Source organism: Podarcis liolepis, assembly GCF_965112155.1.
Source record: "Podarcis liolepis genome assembly, chromosome: 13".
NCBI classification, from domain to species: Eukaryota; Metazoa; Chordata; class Lepidosauria; order Squamata; family Lacertidae; genus Podarcis; species Podarcis liolepis.
Window position 1 is genome coordinate 16,209,959 of NC_139573.1, and position 17,570 is coordinate 16,227,528.

General features: G+C 52.1%; 1 protein-coding gene across 1 annotated transcript; it reads left to right on the forward strand.

Annotated features, from left to right (window-relative positions):
• The first annotated feature begins 1 nt into the window (after position 1).
• On the forward strand, positions 2 to 16,825 carry ZNF646 (zinc finger protein 646). Its single transcript, XM_083470731.1, has 2 exons — positions 2 to 1,955; positions 6,185 to 16,825. Exon 2 carries the CDS (start codon positions 6,314 to 6,316, stop codon positions 11,264 to 11,266), a length of 4,953 nt encoding a protein of 1,650 aa, XP_083326857.1. The 5' UTR covers positions 2 to 1,955; positions 6,185 to 6,313; the 3' UTR covers positions 11,267 to 16,825.
• Positions 16,826 to 17,570: the final 745 nt, after the last annotated feature.

The following is a 17,570-nucleotide window of genomic DNA, read 5'->3' on the forward strand; positions in this document are numbered from 1 at the left end:
GTCGTTACACCGAGCGTAGTGTGGCGTTTCCCGGTAACTTTTGACCCCGCTCCTTTTATAAAAAGAAAGTCCCTGGTTCCAATTTTGGGGTCGTTCTGCTTTTCAGTTGCGTTGGCCGGAGACGCATCCTGGAATGGCAAGGGGTGTAATGGGGATGAGATTTGCTGCGGTTGTAATGCGGTCTTCTCTATGGCTTCGGAAGCACGGAACTAAATATACGTTCCGAGTGGAACTGTTGTTGTTGGGACCTGTATCTCTGTAACACACCACATGAGGCGACCACAGGGAAACCTGAAAGGCACGAGCGGGAAACTTTCTGTAAAATCGAAGCCACCCTTTGTGTCCGCGTTCTCTTCTCCAGAAGCAACGGCGACGCTCTTCTATCGGAATCTCTATGGCGAACGAAACCGCTCTATACTTTGCACTGCAAGAGCGGAAACCGCCGTTGAAACTTGGACAGGAAGTTCCGGTTAGGTCTCATAGAGATGCCAAAAGTGCAGAGCCGTACGCTGCATCCGTTCTAATGTAACGACGAGCTAATTTCCAGCGCAGAGTTTGAAAATAGTTTTCACCCGGAGATGCCGAGATCTACAGCGACGCCACTCAGTGCCTACAGAAGACCAATAGCTTGCCGTAGCTCCTTTTTTTTTTTTTTGCTTACCCGATTATCACTCCGTCATTTTTTTCATATATTTTTTTTGCGCGCGTGCCAAGTTCTGAAGGGGGAAGACTTTGGGCGTTACACCTCTCCTCTTCACCGCAGGCGGCAGAAACTCGCCGGAAGTGGAGCCCCATCTTTATTGGCGGGGGGAGAGCTTTGGCGGGTGCACATTTCCTGTTTCCTAGCAACAAAAGGAAGTATTTGTTGTTGCCCCAGTCTCTGTGACTTCTTCAAATCCAAATCCTCGGCTCTCAAGGAAGGTGGTTTTCTGGAGTGCCGGCCCCTTCGAGTGAGGCGCCTCGGGGAGAAGTAGGGGGCGCCTGAAGGGCCAGCTTTTGCTCTTGGGGACTCCAGAGGGGCTGGGCAGCAGCAGGAGTTCCCCTCCCACGTTCCACTTCTCCTCGCTTGCCTCGAGCAAACTCGCCCATCGCCCCTTGGGAAGACGAGGAAGAGAACTTGTGTGCGTCTGTCTTCCAGGCAACTACGTGGGGCGTCTCTTCTACCTCATGGCTGGATCCTGAGTGGAGTTCTTCTGCTTGCCCCCTACAGCTGGAAGAAGAAGAGCTGGCACCCCAGATGCTCAGCCTGCACCCAGAAACCCCGGGGGTTTGCTGTCTTCTCCCTTTCCTGAAGTATAATTGCTGACCACTGCCTCTCCCCGCCACCTCGCAGGTCCAGCCTCCCTGGGAGCTTTCATCCGTCATGCCTGTCCTGGTCCTGGAGTACAGACAGATGCTAGCTGCTCTCCGCTGACTCCTGGGTGGTCTAGGTGTCAAATCTCCCCCACAAAATGCTGCCTCTCTGCTGGAGCGTGTGGTTTGAACTCTTATGAAACAATGTTTTGATATCTCCACCTGGGGACCTGCAGTACTTGAAACTACCTGATGTGAAGAGCCTGAGATTTCCATCTGTACTTTTAAGTTTGGTATTCAGACCCATTGTGAATCTGGAATCTCTACTTGAACATAACATTTTGAGGTCTGAATACTAGTCCCTGTACGCTCAAGGTACTTGTTCCGTTAATCTGTCCTGAACTGAAAATCAGACTCTCCTGCATCCTGAAGATCTGTACATTTCCCTTTCCTTATGGAAAATCCAAGCAATATATTTAGTGGCTTAAACCATGTGAAACTACCTGTCCCAATTTAGAAAAGTTACTTCCCACTCTTGTATTATTTTTATTTTAAGCACAGTTCAACATGCCAGTCTCCTGGACTTTATACCCTGCCTTCTGTTTACTGCTCATGTTAGAGAAGTGCGGTGCTCAGCTGGGATGCTCAGTGTGATCTGAGAGGTAAGAAAGCAACCTTCTTTGTAAATGTGTCTGGAGTCCTACACTTTAACCTTTGTGTGACCTATCCTTGTTTTTGCAAAAACAGCTTATCTGTTTGTGCAGTCTGCAGAAAGGTATGTTTAAAAGGCAGTTTTTGGCTGGACGTGCTTTACTGCACCCCTAGGTAAAATCTCCCATCTTCACCATTCTGCTTTCATAGGTATGGAAAACACCTAGCACATTGCTCAGCCTCACTCCTTTCCTAAGAGAGATGGGGATAGAGTCCTGGATTCCCAAGGCCTGTTTGTTTGGATCCATTATAGTTCTGTTATGTGAAGACAGGAAGGCCAGATCCTAACCTCCTCTGCCCCACATGAGCCCCTAACAGGTCACTCATTAGGTGACAAATTCAAAGGAAATAGTTGGAGTAGCCTGGCTTGTAAGCCGTGCAAAGGAAGATTTGCTGTCCAGCTTCAATCAGGACATGGCTGCAAAGGGAAAATGTTCCTTTGATTTCTTGGCTTGAATTTCCCTTGCCTGACGTCATGTCAGACCTTGGAATGTGGTTTGCCCAAAGCAATCTGGAAGGCCAGCCTCTGTGGCCAGGAGCCTAATTAGGAGATTTCTCCCTATTGTGGAATTCCAAGGTAGTCTGTCTCTGTACCTGAAGGCTCCACATAGCTCTTTCACAGCTAAAAGCTATTGCTACCCTTTTCTCTGTGAATACATCCAGGCTTCCTCTTCTTTCTTCTTCCAAAAATGTCTAGGTAAGTTTCTCTCTCTACATAGAATCATAGAAGTAGAGTTGGAAGGGAAGTCCCAACTCGCTGCAATGCAGGAATATGCAGCTAGGCCCATATGGGGATCAAACCCACAACCTTGGCATTATCAGCACCACAATTTAAGCAACTGAGCTGACTGCGGCAGTGGGTTTCATCAGGTGGCAATGGCTGCCTTTGGATAGCATGGTAGAAATCCTCTCGGTCAACTCCTGCCTGCAACTGTCCCGACCCTTTATTAACTGGATGGGAGGCGAGCTAAAGAATTTCCATCATGTGAAACAAATGCTCCTTTCAGCCACCTCCCTGTCACAATAGCCAGTGGTTGTACACCTCTACCCGCCCCGGTTTGGTTGTGAGGATGAGATCGAGACATGAAATGATTGAGTGAGTGAGTACACCTATGCCTTGCCTTTCCATAAAAGATGTCCATAGCACCTTTCACTTCTGTTTTTCAGAAAACTATAGTTTAGTGTTTTGTCTGAATTCTAAACTGTGGTTACCCATGGCCTGAAGCTGTTCCCCCCCCCAAACAAATCATAGTTAAATTAACCCACATTTTGGGGGGGGGCTTTGACAGTGCAACAAGCTTTGATTAATGAAAATTAAAAGTGAGAGTTTGCAAACTCCTCCTTGTGACCGTGTTAGACAAATGAGCGACAAGGGAGTGCAAGAGACCTATGTTCTGTCACAGTAAACCATGCTTTACAATGACATCCAAGTGCAGCCAACGTGTAAAGAATAGGAGTTTCAGAAACTAGAGTTTCAGGAATCCTGAAATGGAACACTTTTCTCAAGCAACTGGTAATCAATGGTGTACTGCCTTCAAATATAAAGGCTTCATTCATTTTAATAATAAATAAAAGTCCAAAGCTTTGCTTTCAGGATGCTGAATTCTGCTCTTTGTATAACTTTCCGTAACTGGAATGTGAAGTTACAGTAGCCTGATAAAGAAAGCCACAAAATTTGCCATTTTAAAAAATTAGCCTGCATTTCTGTATACTATATACTGTGGGACCTTCGTTCTCAAATGGCTTAGTTGCCAAACAAATGGGCTCTTGGACGCCGCAAACCCGGAAGTGAGTGTTCCGGTTTGCAAACGTTTTTCGGAAGCCGAACGTCTGGTGCGGCTTCCACTTAAGTGCAGGAAGCTCCTGCAGCCAATTGGAAACTCTGCCTTGGTTTTAGAACAGTTTCGGGAGTCAAACAGACTCATGGAACAGATTAGGTTCTAGAACTAAGGTACTACTGTATTATAAACTGCCCTGTGATCCTCAGATGAAGAGCGGTATAGAAATTTAATTAACTAAATTTCCACACTGGCCACAGAAGACCCCCTTCTTTATGACTATCATGGAAAGTAGTCTGTTACCAGGTTTGGTTAAAAAAAAAGAGAAGCCTTTTAAGTAAACAGGCTAATAAAGGTGGAAGGGGGTGGTTGGTTCACCATCCCCACCCTTTGCCACCCTGTGATGTTTCTGTGCTGCTTATGGAGGCAAAGACTTTCTGTCCCCTATGGTGTCCTCTGTTTCCTCTAGCAGCGTCCTTCCTCCCCTGTAAGAAAATAAATGTTAAATAAAAGGTATATTTGCAGACCTAGACCCATATGAAGAGCCTTGCTGGACCATCTATTCTTCTTCTTGTTGTTATTACCTGCTCTTCACCAGCAGGTCCCATTGGCAGGTTACAACAATTTAAAATTCAGTTATTAATAACAGCTAAAACAAATTCCAGCCACAGGAATAGGGTGGGTCCTGAAAAACACGCATCTCAGGTGTCAAAGGCCAGGGCAAAGAGGTGTGTCTTAGCTTTTGCCTGCAGCTATATAGCACACGTGCATCTCTGTCGGGGAGGGAGTTCCACATCTAGTCCAGCATCCTGTTCTCTCACAGTGGCCGACCAGATGGCTAAGGGAATTTGTATATTCATAGCACCAGAAGGCAAAGTTCTTCGGAAATTTTGAGCCACACCAATGCTGGGTTTGAGGGGACCCTGAGAAAAGTACCCATTAGTGGGCTGCCCTGGAAGCCATTTAAGTTTCCCAATGGTCGCTAGGAGTGCTGTTATGGGTGGACATACTGGGAACTCAAAGTGGGGGCTCGAAGATTAATATTAATTTTTTTAATGGGAGACCCAGAGCAGTCTTATCAGTTGCCTGAGGACATTGGGTGCTGATATCAGCCCTGGCCAAAGTGAGTCTTACACTGAGGCATGAAACACTTGTGTTTCTTAAGCTGTCTCATTGAGTCTGACCATTGGCCTGCCTGCCTAGGCACATAGTCTACCCCAGTGGTGTCTGCTCTGATTGGCAGCTACTCTCTGGGATCTTGGGATATCTTTCCCTATACTGTTGGATCCTTAAACAAACAAACAAAATCCACAAAACTGGAGCCACTGGGGAAATCTTCTGCTTTGAAAGAGTACTTCTGCAGGTACCACAGAGCTATGGCCCCTCGCCGTCTATGTAGACCAGACATGGGCAGCTTGAACCCACCCAGATGTTTTGAAGTCCATCTCCCCTCAACCCCATCCAATGGGCAGGGAGAATGGGAGTTGTCCAATGACATCTAGAGGACCACAGGCTCCCAGTCCCTGGTGTAGACTATTCCAACCTTCCCCAACCTGGTGCCCCTCCAGAGTTTTGGGGGATGACAGCTTCCATCAGCACCAGAGAGCAAATCGGAGGGCCAAGACATGTTTCCCAGGCAAATCCCAGAAGCATGTACTATAAGGCATCGACTTGTGCTACTAACTCCCAGGGCAAGGGGATGGGAGGAATCATCTAGGCCAGAGGTTTTCAACCTTTTTGAGTCCATGGCTCCCTTGACGAACTACATCCTTTCTGCAGCACCCCTGTTGGGCTCAGGAGCCCAGTTATATCACCCCTTGCCTATAAAGCTGAGAGCCTCTCACCCTTTTTCGAAGACCTTCCCTTGTGAATTGTTCCCTCAGCCTCCTCTCCTCCCCTCTCCTTGGGAGTCCTCTGGGCAGCTGCAGCTGCTGCCCCTGGTCTCTGAGCTGCCTCCCCTGCCCGTCAACCGCCCACTTGTCCGTCCATTCCCAACAGCAAGAGCTGGTGGACTGGCTGGCTGGGCTTTCTCACCCGTTTCCTTGCTTACTCTGAGGCTACCTCAGCTCCCAGCAACCAGCACCCCCTGGCCAGCACCAGAGGCACCATTCACCTGGGGAGCTTGTAGCCAGGGCTGCCGCAAAATACAGCTTTGCAAGCCTTTCAGAGCCAGAGATACGAGAGGGCATCAGAGGAGGGTCGGACAGAGGCCAGTGTTGCTTGTGGCACCCCTGACCATCCTTCAAGGCACCCCAGGGTGCCACGGCACACAGGTTGAAAACCACCGATCTAGTTTGATGTAGGCATATATGATCTGCAGGATATGTTCTATTTTCCCACTTTTCCGGTTGCAATGAACCTCAACCAGGTTTTCTCATTCTGTCCTTGCCTTGTATCCGTAGGTTTCGGCTTCTGAGCGCTTGGAGGAAAACGGGACCTCGAGACCACACTATGGGACCGTGCTGCGCCCCAGAGCACCCAGGGCTTCCGCTTTAAAGAAGTGGGCAGGGCACCACCTTCTTATGTGAGCAATGGCTGAGGGGGACGCCGCCCTGACCTGCGAGCCGCCCGCCAGCGGGCAGGAGGAGCGTCCATACAAGTGCAAGCAGTGCCCGCGGAGCTACCGCCACGCCGGCAGCCTGGTGAACCACCGGCGCACCCACGAGGTGGGCCTCTTCTGCTGCCTGCTGTGCCACAAGGACTTCTCCAACCCCATGGCTCTCAAGAGCCACCTGCGCACCCACACCGAGGAGAAGCGCTACAAGTGCCGGGACTGTGGGCGCAGCTTCCGGGCCTTCGCCCAGCTTACCGGCCACCACTGCCTGGCTCGTGTCGCCCGGGACCAGGAGGGGGAAGAGGGCTGCAACGGCGGGAGCTACGCCTTCCAGAGGGGCCAGGACACATCTTCGTCGGACGCCGATACTTTTCCCGGGATGGAAGGCAGCAGCGGGAGCTTGCTGAGCAACCTAGAGAAGTACATCGCCGAGTCGGTGGTGCCGGCTGACTTTTCTCAGCTGGAGTTCCCTGTCCGGGGGGAACAGGAGGCAGAGGAGCCACTCCCGATGGAGGAGGAGGAGGAAGAGGCAGGGCTCCAGGCCGCTGCTGCAGACGAGCGCCGCTTCAAGTGCAACCAGTGCGACAAAGCCTACAAGCACGCTGGCAGCCTGACCAACCACAAGCAGAGCCACACGCTGGGCGTGTACCAGTGCGGCATGTGCCACAAGGAGTTCTCCAACCTCATGGCTCTCAAGAGCCACACTCGCCTCCACTCGGAGTACCGGCCCTACAAGTGCCGCTTCTGCCACAAGGCCTTCCGGCTCCCCTCCGAACTGCTGAGCCACCAGAAAGCCCACGACGAGGACCCGAGCCAGGCGGTGGGCCTGCCGGCCTGGGAAGGCTCGGAGCAGGGCGTGTGGGAGGAGGACTCCATAGAGACCTCAGCAAAGCTGGACATCTACCAGCCTCCGCCGGCAGGAACACCCTTTGGAGACAGTGTCCCCTGCAGCCTGAAAGACGCTTCCAAAGCAGGGGGCGGCGAGCGCTGCAACCCAGACGGGGAGCTTTGTGTCCGCTGTGGTGGGGCTTTTGCCAACGATGAGGAGCTGAAGGGGCACAGCTGCCTCTATCCGGAGGAAGCGGACGAAGAAGAGGAGGAGGAAGGCAGCAGTCCATTGCTACCGGCACCCGGCTCCAATGGAGCCTGGGAAGCGAGCTTGAAAGGGGAGGACGGCTATGCCGCGTTCGAGGAGCGGCCCTTCCGCTGCGGGGATTGTGGCAGGACTTACCGGCACGCGGGAAGCCTCATCAATCACAAGAAGAGCCACCAAACCGGGGTGTACAGCTGCACCGTCTGCTCGAAGCAGCTGTACAACTTGGCCGCCTTGAAAAACCACTTGCGGGTCCACCTCAAGTCCAAGCTTGGTTCGTCGGCTCCGGAAGAGGCCTCCCAGCACGCGGCTGGCCTCTCAGGCCCACCGAGAATGGAAAACAGCCCTGGGGACTCCGGGGACTGCCATCCACAGCCGCCAGAAGCCTGGAGAGGAGCCTCCTGTCCAAAGGAAGAGGAGGAAAGAGGCGCTGGAGATGAAGAGCGGCCGTACCGGTGCACAGACTGCGGGAGGAGTTACCGGCACCGCGGCAGCCTTGTGAACCACCGCCACACCCACCAGACCGGGATCTTCCAGTGCTCCATCTGCCCCAAGCAGTACTCCAACCTCATGGCGCTCCGGAACCACGTCCGCGTGCATCTGCGGGCAGCCCGCCTGCGCGGCCGGGAGCAAGGGGGTGGCTTGACATGCAGCAGCTGTGGGGAGAGCTTCGAGGAGGAGGCTGAGTTCCAGCTCCATCAGCTGCGCCACCTACCGTGTACGGAAGACATAGAGGTGGCGGCGATCCCCAGACTGGGGATCTTTCTCCCACAGGAAGCTGATCTCCTCCATGCTATCAGGCAGGATGTGGAAGCTCTGGAGAACGGGACGGCTGTTGTCGAGGACGTCCTGCCTTCCTCTGAGATGGCGCATGCCTGCCCTCAGTGTGGGATGACCTTTGCCAGCGTGGACGGACTGCAGAACCACACCCTCCAGCACAGGAGCGAAGGGGAGTGGTCCAAAGGGACGGCCGAGAGGCCTGAGTCGCCCATTCAGCGGCTCTACGGGTGCGATCAGTGCGGCAAGTCGTACCGGCACTCAGGGAGCCTCATCAACCACAAGCAGACTCACCAGACAGGCGACTTCAGCTGCTCGCTTTGCGGGAAGCACTTCCAGAATGTCGCCTCCCTGAAGAGCCACTTGCGTGGGCATCAGAGGCCTCGGAGGGGACCATTGGGGGTTACCATGGCTACGAACGAGGAGGAGGATGCCGAAGATGCAGCCACTGTGCCTGGGGCATTGTTCTCAGGCGACGAGTTCCAGGACACCTACAGCATTCTAGAAGAAGGCGCTGCCGTGAACGGCTGGCCGTCCCAATCGGAAGCCACCTCGCCATTGCCTGGCGACGTTGAGGTGCTCCCCTACCTCTGTGAGCAGTGTGGGCTCAGCTTCAACCAGGTGAGCAGCTTGATGAGTCATAAGGAAACCCACCAGCTTGGCATCTACCAGTGCTCCCTCTGCCCCAAGGAGTATCCCAGTCTTCTGGCTTTGAAAAACCACTTCCACGGTCACACCAAAGCCACAGCGTCTGGCTGGGGCAGCCCGGGTGGGGATGGCAGCACTGAAGAGCAGCCCTTTCTCTGCAGCCTCTGTGGCATGATCTTCCCCAGCGAGGAGGACCTTGAGTGCCATCACAGCCTCCTGCACGAAGAGGACGAACACCAGGGGGAGGAGCAGGAGGCGGTGCTCGAAAGGGAGGCGGGCGAACGGCTGGACAAGGCAGGCAACCAGGAAGAGGAGCAGCTCCTCTCTCACATCTGTGGCTATTGCGGCCAGACGTTTGACGATATGGCCAGCTTGGAAGAACACAGCGAGGGGCACCAGGAGGAGAAGGCCGCCGCCTTGGCTGACACTTCGATCCAGCTCCGACGAGCCCCGCGCCTGGAGGAGGAACAGGAGCCTCCGCCCCCAACAGAAGCACCGGCTACTGCCGTTGAACCCCTGGACAGCCGGCCTTACGCCTGCGGTCAGTGCGGCAAAACTTACCGACACGGCGGCAGCTTGGTCAATCACAAGAAGATCCACCAGATTGGAGATTACCAGTGTGGCTTCTGCTGCCGGCAGTACCCCAATCTGTCTGCCTACCGGAACCACCTCCGGAACCACCCAAGATGTAAGCTGAACGGCAGCGTGCCGGAACTCCGGCAACCAGACCCTGCTGGAGCAGGGGGCCCGCCTGTTGGTTGCGAGGCACCGAAGGAGGAGTCCCTTGACGGGAGAGCTGCGGTGCAGCAAAAGGGGGAAGATCTGCCAAACACTTCCTCCTCCCCTCTCCCATCTCCCATTGTGGAGGAAAAATCAGGACAGGAAGCGTTGGCTGCTGGCCAGTCTGAGGAGAGAGATGTCTGCGGGGAGGCCTGTGAGGGACTAGCTGGCCTGGAGGCCCACCGGGCTCTGCATTTTGACCAAGAGATTGGAAAAGTGGAGGGAGAAGAAAACGGCGGTCCGTCTGCTGAAGAGGAGGGCTCCCCTTTGGAGCGCCCCTTCCAGTGTGACGTTTGCGAGCGGAGCTACAAGCACGCAGGCAGCCTGATCAACCACAAACAGACACACAAGACCGGTCTGTTCCATTGCGGCGTCTGCCAGAAGCAGTTCTTCAACCTCATGGCCCTCAAGAACCACAACCGCACCCACTTCGAAACCAAACGCTACCGCTGCCCCGAGTGCCCCAAGGCCTTCCGGCTCCAGAAGCAGCTGGCCAGCCACCAGCGCGTCCACCGCGATCGGAAGCGGGACCTCTCCTCCTCCCACTCTCCCCGGAGGTCCGCTCACGCCAAGCGGACGGGCAAGGGGGCCAATCCAGCCCACTCTCTCAGCAGCGCTGCCAAGCACCGCCCGGACCCTGAAGAGCGCCCCTACCGGTGTGAGGAGTGTGGGCGCACGTACCGCCACGCGGGGAGCCTGCTCAACCACCAGAAGAGCCACAAGACGGGGCACTTTGCTTGCTCGCTGTGCAGCAAGGCCTACCCCAACCTCATGTCCCTCAAGAACCACCAGCGCATCCACTACGAAGTGAAACGCCATCGGTGCCCGGATTGCGGCAAGGCCTTCAAGTGGCAGCGGCAGCTTCTGCGGCATCAGCGCAGGCCTCACCCGTGCGGCCAGAGCGCTCCAGGGCAAGAGCGAGAGGGGAGCATGGCCGCTCCCCAAAGGGAGCAGGGGGGCAGCGGCCCAGGGGAGACCCCTCTGGGCTCTTTCCAGTGCCAGACGTGCCCCAAGCACTTCCCCAACCGTGCCGCTCTGAGGAACCACAGCCGTGTCCACGCAAAGAAACGCTTCCAGTGTTCCGAGTGCGGCAAGCCTTACCGAGCGTCTCGGAGCCTCAAGCGCCACCTGAGGAGACACCAGTCCGAGGCGGTGGCGGATGTCGCTGAAGAGAAAGCGGCCGATCCCTCGTCTTCCTCCTCCTGTTGTGCAGAAGCAGCAGCCGGCCAGCCGCCGGACGAGCGGCCCTACAAGTGCAACAGTTGCGAGCGGACGTACCGCCACGCCGGCAGCCTCCTCAACCACAAGAAGGCGCACGCCACCGGCCTCTACCGCTGCCCCACCTGCCAGAAGGAGTTCCACAACCTCCTGGCCCTCAAGAATCACCTCCACGTCCACACGGACAAGAGGCGCCACCGCTGCCCCCGCTGCGGCAAAGCCTTCCGGACCGCCCGCCGCTTAGCCGCCCACGCCAAGGCTCACGGCGGCCTCAAGGAGGAAGGGCCTTTCTCCTGCACCGTCTGCTCCAAGGGGTTCTCCCATCAGCTCAGCTTCCGGCAACACCTGCTGTCGCATGCCAAGGATGGCGGGTACCCTGCTGCTAGGGGCAGTGCTCCGGGGGACGTGAGCTGAGGGCGGGCAGCCCGTGTGGGGACCACGTGTGCCAAGGATGGTAGGGCAGGGACCTCCAGCTGCAGGGAAATTTGAAAGGCTGGGTGGGGAGCCATACCCCTGGGATCAGTTTTCCATGCATTGGGGAGGGGGGAAGGAAGAGGGTCAGGGATACCCAGTGGGTGAAAATATGGAGGAAATTGGGTGCACGACCCCCCATTCTCTGCAGAACACCAGGATCCAAAGACACTGAGGGGTGGGGCAAAATTTCAATGGAATGTTGTATTGAGCACTCCAACGACGCCTCTTTCGTGTCACTTGGAAATGCTCCCCTCCAGCAACCTGTACCTTCGTAAGCTTGGATCCCATTTTGAGAACTGAATTTTAGCTCCCCTCGGAACCTTTCAGGCATGTGCTTAAACCCCATACTGATTTGAGTTTTCAAACTGTTTTTTATACTTCTAAAATCCATTTTGAAAGTCAGATGAGTTAGCAAGTTTGTGTTTAAGCCGCGTATGGTATTTAAAGTCCTGGGTTTTTAAATAAAAACAAAAGTAGAATCAAAAACGTACTGTCCTAAACAAACAAACAAATGGGGGGGGGGGAGGTGAGCTCAGTTTTAGTTGCTGAATGAGTACAAACAAGCATCCTTGGTGTGGAGTAACTTTGGATTACTACTACCTCCTTAACTGGAAAATTGTATACGTTTTCTTGGTGCGAAAGAGAGTTTTTACAACTTGTCCAAATTTGTAGGCTTTGACGTCTTTTCGAAGCAGGCTCTGGAGAAAAGTCACTAAAAGATTATTGTGTTGATTACTAGAATGGATTCCTAGAGGTGATTGACTTAAAGCTTTGAGTTTAGGTGAGGAAACTAAGGTCACATGCACAGGATATACATGTAAAGCACATGTAATTCACACGGCTTCCCCTGAAGAATCCCAGGAGCGGTAGTTTGCCCTCCCAGAGCTGCAACTCCCAGCATCTTTAGCAAACTACATTTCCCAGGGTTCTCTGAGGAAACGATGTGCACTAAAAGTGTACTCAACGTACAGTCTGGATGTTGACCTTAATCTTTGCAAAATTGGACCTGGGACCTGGAACGGTCTCCCCACACAGGCCCTAGTGGAACCAGCGGGAGCACGGTAAACAAATGTCCGTAATCAATTGGACAGGTTACTTCTGGTCCTAACCCTCAGGAAAAAGAAAGGTTTTGCAGGTACCACCACCTCTCTGTGTGTATTTCCTCTAAAACCACCTCCTCCCCAGAGGTACAGGGATCATCCGATCTGTAGAGGTCTCTACAGATGTGTAGTTCTAAGGCACCTCTGCACCAGAGGAAGGAAGAGAAGGCCCCAAATGCAGGAACGAAAGCGGGAGCCAGAGGAGGAGACCTCACAGAGGTGCCAAGATGACAGCTCATTGCCCAATGCTCCTTTGAGCATCACAGCTCTCCTTTAGGGGCGATTCTGAGGGCCAAACTAAATGTGGCATTTATTAGGTGGTTTGGCATGGCACTGTTCATTTGTCTTTCACCTGCTGATGCACTGGCGGGTGGCGGGGTCAAGCCAGATCAGACTGGGGGGGGGGGGGGGGAGAGTGGCTTTAACCTTCTGTTCTACCTGCGAACTCCAGCAGGATCTCCTGTGCCCTTTGGCCATGTTTATTGCAGTGGGAAGGAACACGCCCCCTGTGCAGTTAAAAGAAAAGGAGTCGTGCAGTGCCGCCACTAAACGTCACGTTGGGTTTGGTTCTGACTCAGTCCTTGTTCCGAGATGCATGGAGGAAGTGAATCAGGATCAAACTGCACATCACACAGGGCGCATCTTTGCATTCAGCGTGCAGCTATGTGGGGCAGGGAGCTGATAGCAGTTAGGATGGCGGCAGGTGCAGAGGGGCGATTTAGCCCTCTCCCTCCCCAGAAGATGGGAAACTCCCTTTTGCAGGGGCAGCTGGTGTCTTTGGAGAGGAAGGGAGGCCCAACAGCAGGTGACAATGACAGGCAGAGCCAGCATATTCATCTCCTTGCAGAGTTTTATAATGGCAAAACAAGCCGAAAGAAGGAGGCAGGCAGAAAGCGGGCAGGTGAGGGTTGGCCGAGGGCACATTGAGCTTGATGGGGCAGCGCCCTGCTTGCATGAGTGGACCAGCCTCCACTGATTGACGTCAGTGGAGTGAGAAGTCTCCTTCCATGCCTGCTAGGCTCTTAGTAATTATCAGCCCCTTTTCCCACCTGAAGGTATTCTTTAAATAACCCTAGATGTTAATAATTGCATCTGGTTTGGATGCTTGAGGAGACTCAGGATGCCTCGGGCACTCGATTGTCTCCTGCACCCCTCCTGAGGTCTCCTCTCCTTTCCTTCCTCCTACCCTGGCACGACGTTTATGGCGCTTTGGCAAGTGATACATGCAGTTCTTCAGCTCTGTGCTGGCTGAAGCAAGCCCTTTGACGAAGCTCGGGTGTGTGCCTTGAGGGAAGCAGGGGCTTCTCTCTCTCAAAAACTTCCAGTATGTTTTCCCGGCTTGATCTCTTCAACCTATCTTTTAAATTTTATTAATGAGATATTTTGGTTCTCCACAAGGCTCTAAGCAGATACCGGGCAAGACACCCGGTAGATCCCTGTTGGGGCTGCAAATAAAGAATTGGAGGTTTGAAACCTTCCGCATTTGAACTCTTCCTGGCTTCTCAAAAACTAGCACATCGCGCTAAACCTTTCTCCGCAATGTGCTAGTTCCCCAAATACAGCAAGGTTTTTAATAAAGCAAACAAAGCATGCTCCCACCCCTTCCTCAGTCCAAAGTGGTACCTTCCTAACTGGGCCCTAGCTGGCTGTAATGCTTGGATGGATTCCTACTCGCACGATCTAAAACTTGTAAAAGGGGTGGCCATGTTTGTAGTGATAGGCTAGGGGCAGGGGATGGGGAATCCTTTCCGAAGAACCTTTCAAGCTATTTTTGAAACAAGCGGACTAGAAACTTGACTGCTGCATCTTTCCTCTTCTGTTGTGGGGGGTTGGCTGGCGTGGGCGAAGGGCTCACTGCTGTTCTGTGGCCAGTCTCCACGCTTTCCGCATCCAGGCAGAATTTCTCAGCCTGCCACAGATGAACCTGTGCGCGGTGCAAGGGGTCCGAGCGAAAGCCACCCAGGTTCTTCAGCGGTTCGGTTCAGAGAAAGAGTAGTCATTTTTAAGTAGCTGAGAATTCTCTATTGTGATGAACGTTTTATAGAATTTCTAACATAGTTGGGTAATATTTTTTATTGGGGAGGGAGGGACATATATATGTGTTTGTTTATTTTGTTATATCCCCCCCTCTCAGTTTTTTATTTTTATGACACACTCAGATGTACTAAACAGACCTGTTTTATGCTGCTGTTTTCAACAACTGACATTCTGGCTTTTGGTCAGCCAAAACCTTTATGGAATTAAAATAATTTTGTTCTGATTTCTTATGTTTTGAAATGTTTCCCCCACCCGCTTCTCTTTCTCCTTAATCCAGTTCTCTAAATAATCACCATTCAGTATATTACTTAACATGCACTTCACTGTGAACGTTGCTGGGATTTCATTTTTTTTTTAAGGGCGGGCGGGGACAAAACATTTAAAACATAAGAAGCCATTTCCCTTTCCTCACCTGCTCTAATGTACTAGTTCTCACTGCCCTTCCAGAGACGGAGCAACATCCCAGGACTCTAGATCCCTCGTAGGACCTCTCCCTGCCCCCAAACACCTTGCCCAGTACTGTAATAGGAAGGAATCAATTTTCGTAGGGTACTTGGCGCCACCTGGTGGCCATATCTGATCTGTGAAACACTTAAAACTGCAAATAAATTGTTCTTGGTTTCTAAAAAGAAGCGTTTCCTCTCACTCTCACTCTGATTTGCTGTCTTCCTCAAACCAACTAGATGCTTTTAAAAGAACAAGGAGAAAGCCTGCAGGTTTGACCCTGAAAGACCTGCATTCACAAGGTCTCCACATAGCAGTGGGTGGGCATAAAATAGCTCAGATAAAAGGGCTGGCGGGGGGGGGGGCTGCACAGGGTGGATCCAAGCAAATCTGCTGGTGGGTACTCACTGCTTCACACAGGATTTGTCCTCAGGCCCAGGTGGAAGCCAGATCCTGCACACTGCCGTGCAACACGTGCTGATTGCGGCTGATGGGAGTTCCAGTCATAGAATCATAGAATTGCAGAGCTGGAAGGTGTCGTGGTCTAGTCTATGGGCGATTGAAATCTCGGCTGAGGACATCGGGACCGGGGGCAAGATGGCGGGGTGGGAGCAGGAACGAGAGTCCAGAAGCCAGGGGTCCGAGGGTCGAAAAGCAAGGAGTCACAAAGTCAAGGGTCCGAGGATCAGGAAGCAAGAAGCCAAACGCAGCAAGGCAGGAAATGAGTTGCTGTGGCAAAGAGCCAAAGGGAAATGCTGACCTTATATCCCTTCCCGGCTCTTGCCACCAGGTGCAGTGAGTTACCAATCGGCCTCACCTGTGCGGCCGCACCTTGCCTCTCCAGAACAAACTTAGAAAGGCCCCAGTCCTGCGAAGCCCTACTGGTCACAGGGCCTGGCTCCTGCACACACTCCTGACAGAAGGGAATCTGAGGGTCATCTAGTCCAGCCCCCTGCTGTGCAGAAATAGGCAGCTGTCCCTAACGGGGTTTGAGCATGCAACCTTGGCATTATCAGCACCGCGCTCTAACCAACTGAGCTATCCAGTCGAAAACATACGGAGGGCACCAGGATGGCAATGGTTGCCCAAGTTAGCACACACAAGCCGCTTGCCTCAGGCAACATATTTTAATCTGGGGGGTTTTTTCACAACCCATCAGTGCACAGCCCAGGCCTATTAAGAAACCACTTCTGGCAAGTTTAGTGGAATTTATTGGAAGGGGTGACACAATAGAGGTGTACAAAATGTTCTTAGCTCCTGCAACATACTGTATAGCGATGGTGAGCTTTTTGGATGACTTTGAAAGAGGATTATTCAAATTAATGGGGATAAGACTATCAATAGCTACAAGCTCTTAAATTTAATAGTAATGCATTAATGATAACAGCCATGAAAGCTATGTTATGGATTCTTGAGGTGGAGGAGGGCTCTGATTTTTGCTTTTCTGGCACAGACAACTACAGCGCTTGGATTTTCAAAAATATTTATTTCCCCCTTTCCCACACAATTGTTCAATGCGTTGCCGAAAAACACCAAAATATAACAATGTACAACATCTGGTTGATCAAGTATAAATATATATAAAAACACAGCAGCATTAAAACCATATTAAAAAGTTCAAAAACGATTGTAAGATGAAATAGCATGCCTTCCAGAATAGAAAAAAAATCAGCAGTAGTGTAAAAACAGTGTTGGATCTTCCCCAGGAGAGAATTTGACAACTGCAGTGTTGCCAGTGAAACGTTGCTGTGCCTGGTACCTCCCAGTTGAAAGGTTCAAATCTGTTCTGAGCAGAAATGCCTGCGTTCTCTGCTTAGGCATAGAAATGGAAGAGTGGATCTCTCGAAAATGTTCCACACCTTCAAATAATTTATTTTGTACAATGAAGTATTAAGATAAATACACACACACAGCCACACGCATTCATCTCTGTCAATTGTACGATTACCAAATTCAGTCTCTTAGCCAGTCTACACTAAAGGGTTTCTGAGATACTAAAACACCGTCTCTTTGGGAAGGAAGTATGTACATTTGATTATGCTATAGGTGAATGACCACTGAGAGTACTCTTTCCACCTGAGCTAGAAATCTGAAATTGGTTTAGTAGTGTCACGCCATATGTATGGATGATTTAAATAAATAGAATAAAACACCCTGATTATTAGGAAAAACCGATAAGAGGTGCTGCATATCCCCTGCCCTGCCACTCTGCTAGAATTCCCTTTGCAAAGGTGGGCAGCAGTTCAGCAGAGAACAAGGAAAACCACCTGTGCAAAGGAATGTTGGCCTGTTGCCTTCTCATACTACTCATACTCTGCCTTCTGAAAAAGGCAGCTACGCTTGTAGATTAGAAGCTGGATTTCATCACATAAATAAAGTTTCCAGACCATAAATAAAGTTTCCAGACCCAACCTGTTACGATGCTAATTCAGATTCACTCCAGCCCAGGACATGGTCTTGAGTTTGGCCCTGTGAGTCTGTCCCCCCCCCCCCCCCTGAAGCAGACAGTTATGGAAGTGGCAGTTTCTGGCCTTGCTCTGAGGGTCCTCATATACCTGCCTCATTTTATCCTTCGCAACACACCTGTGAGGTAGGTTGAAAGGTAGCAGGAGGGGGGCTTGTCCAAGGCCAGTCTTAATGTCTGGCCTCTTGGTTCCAATTAT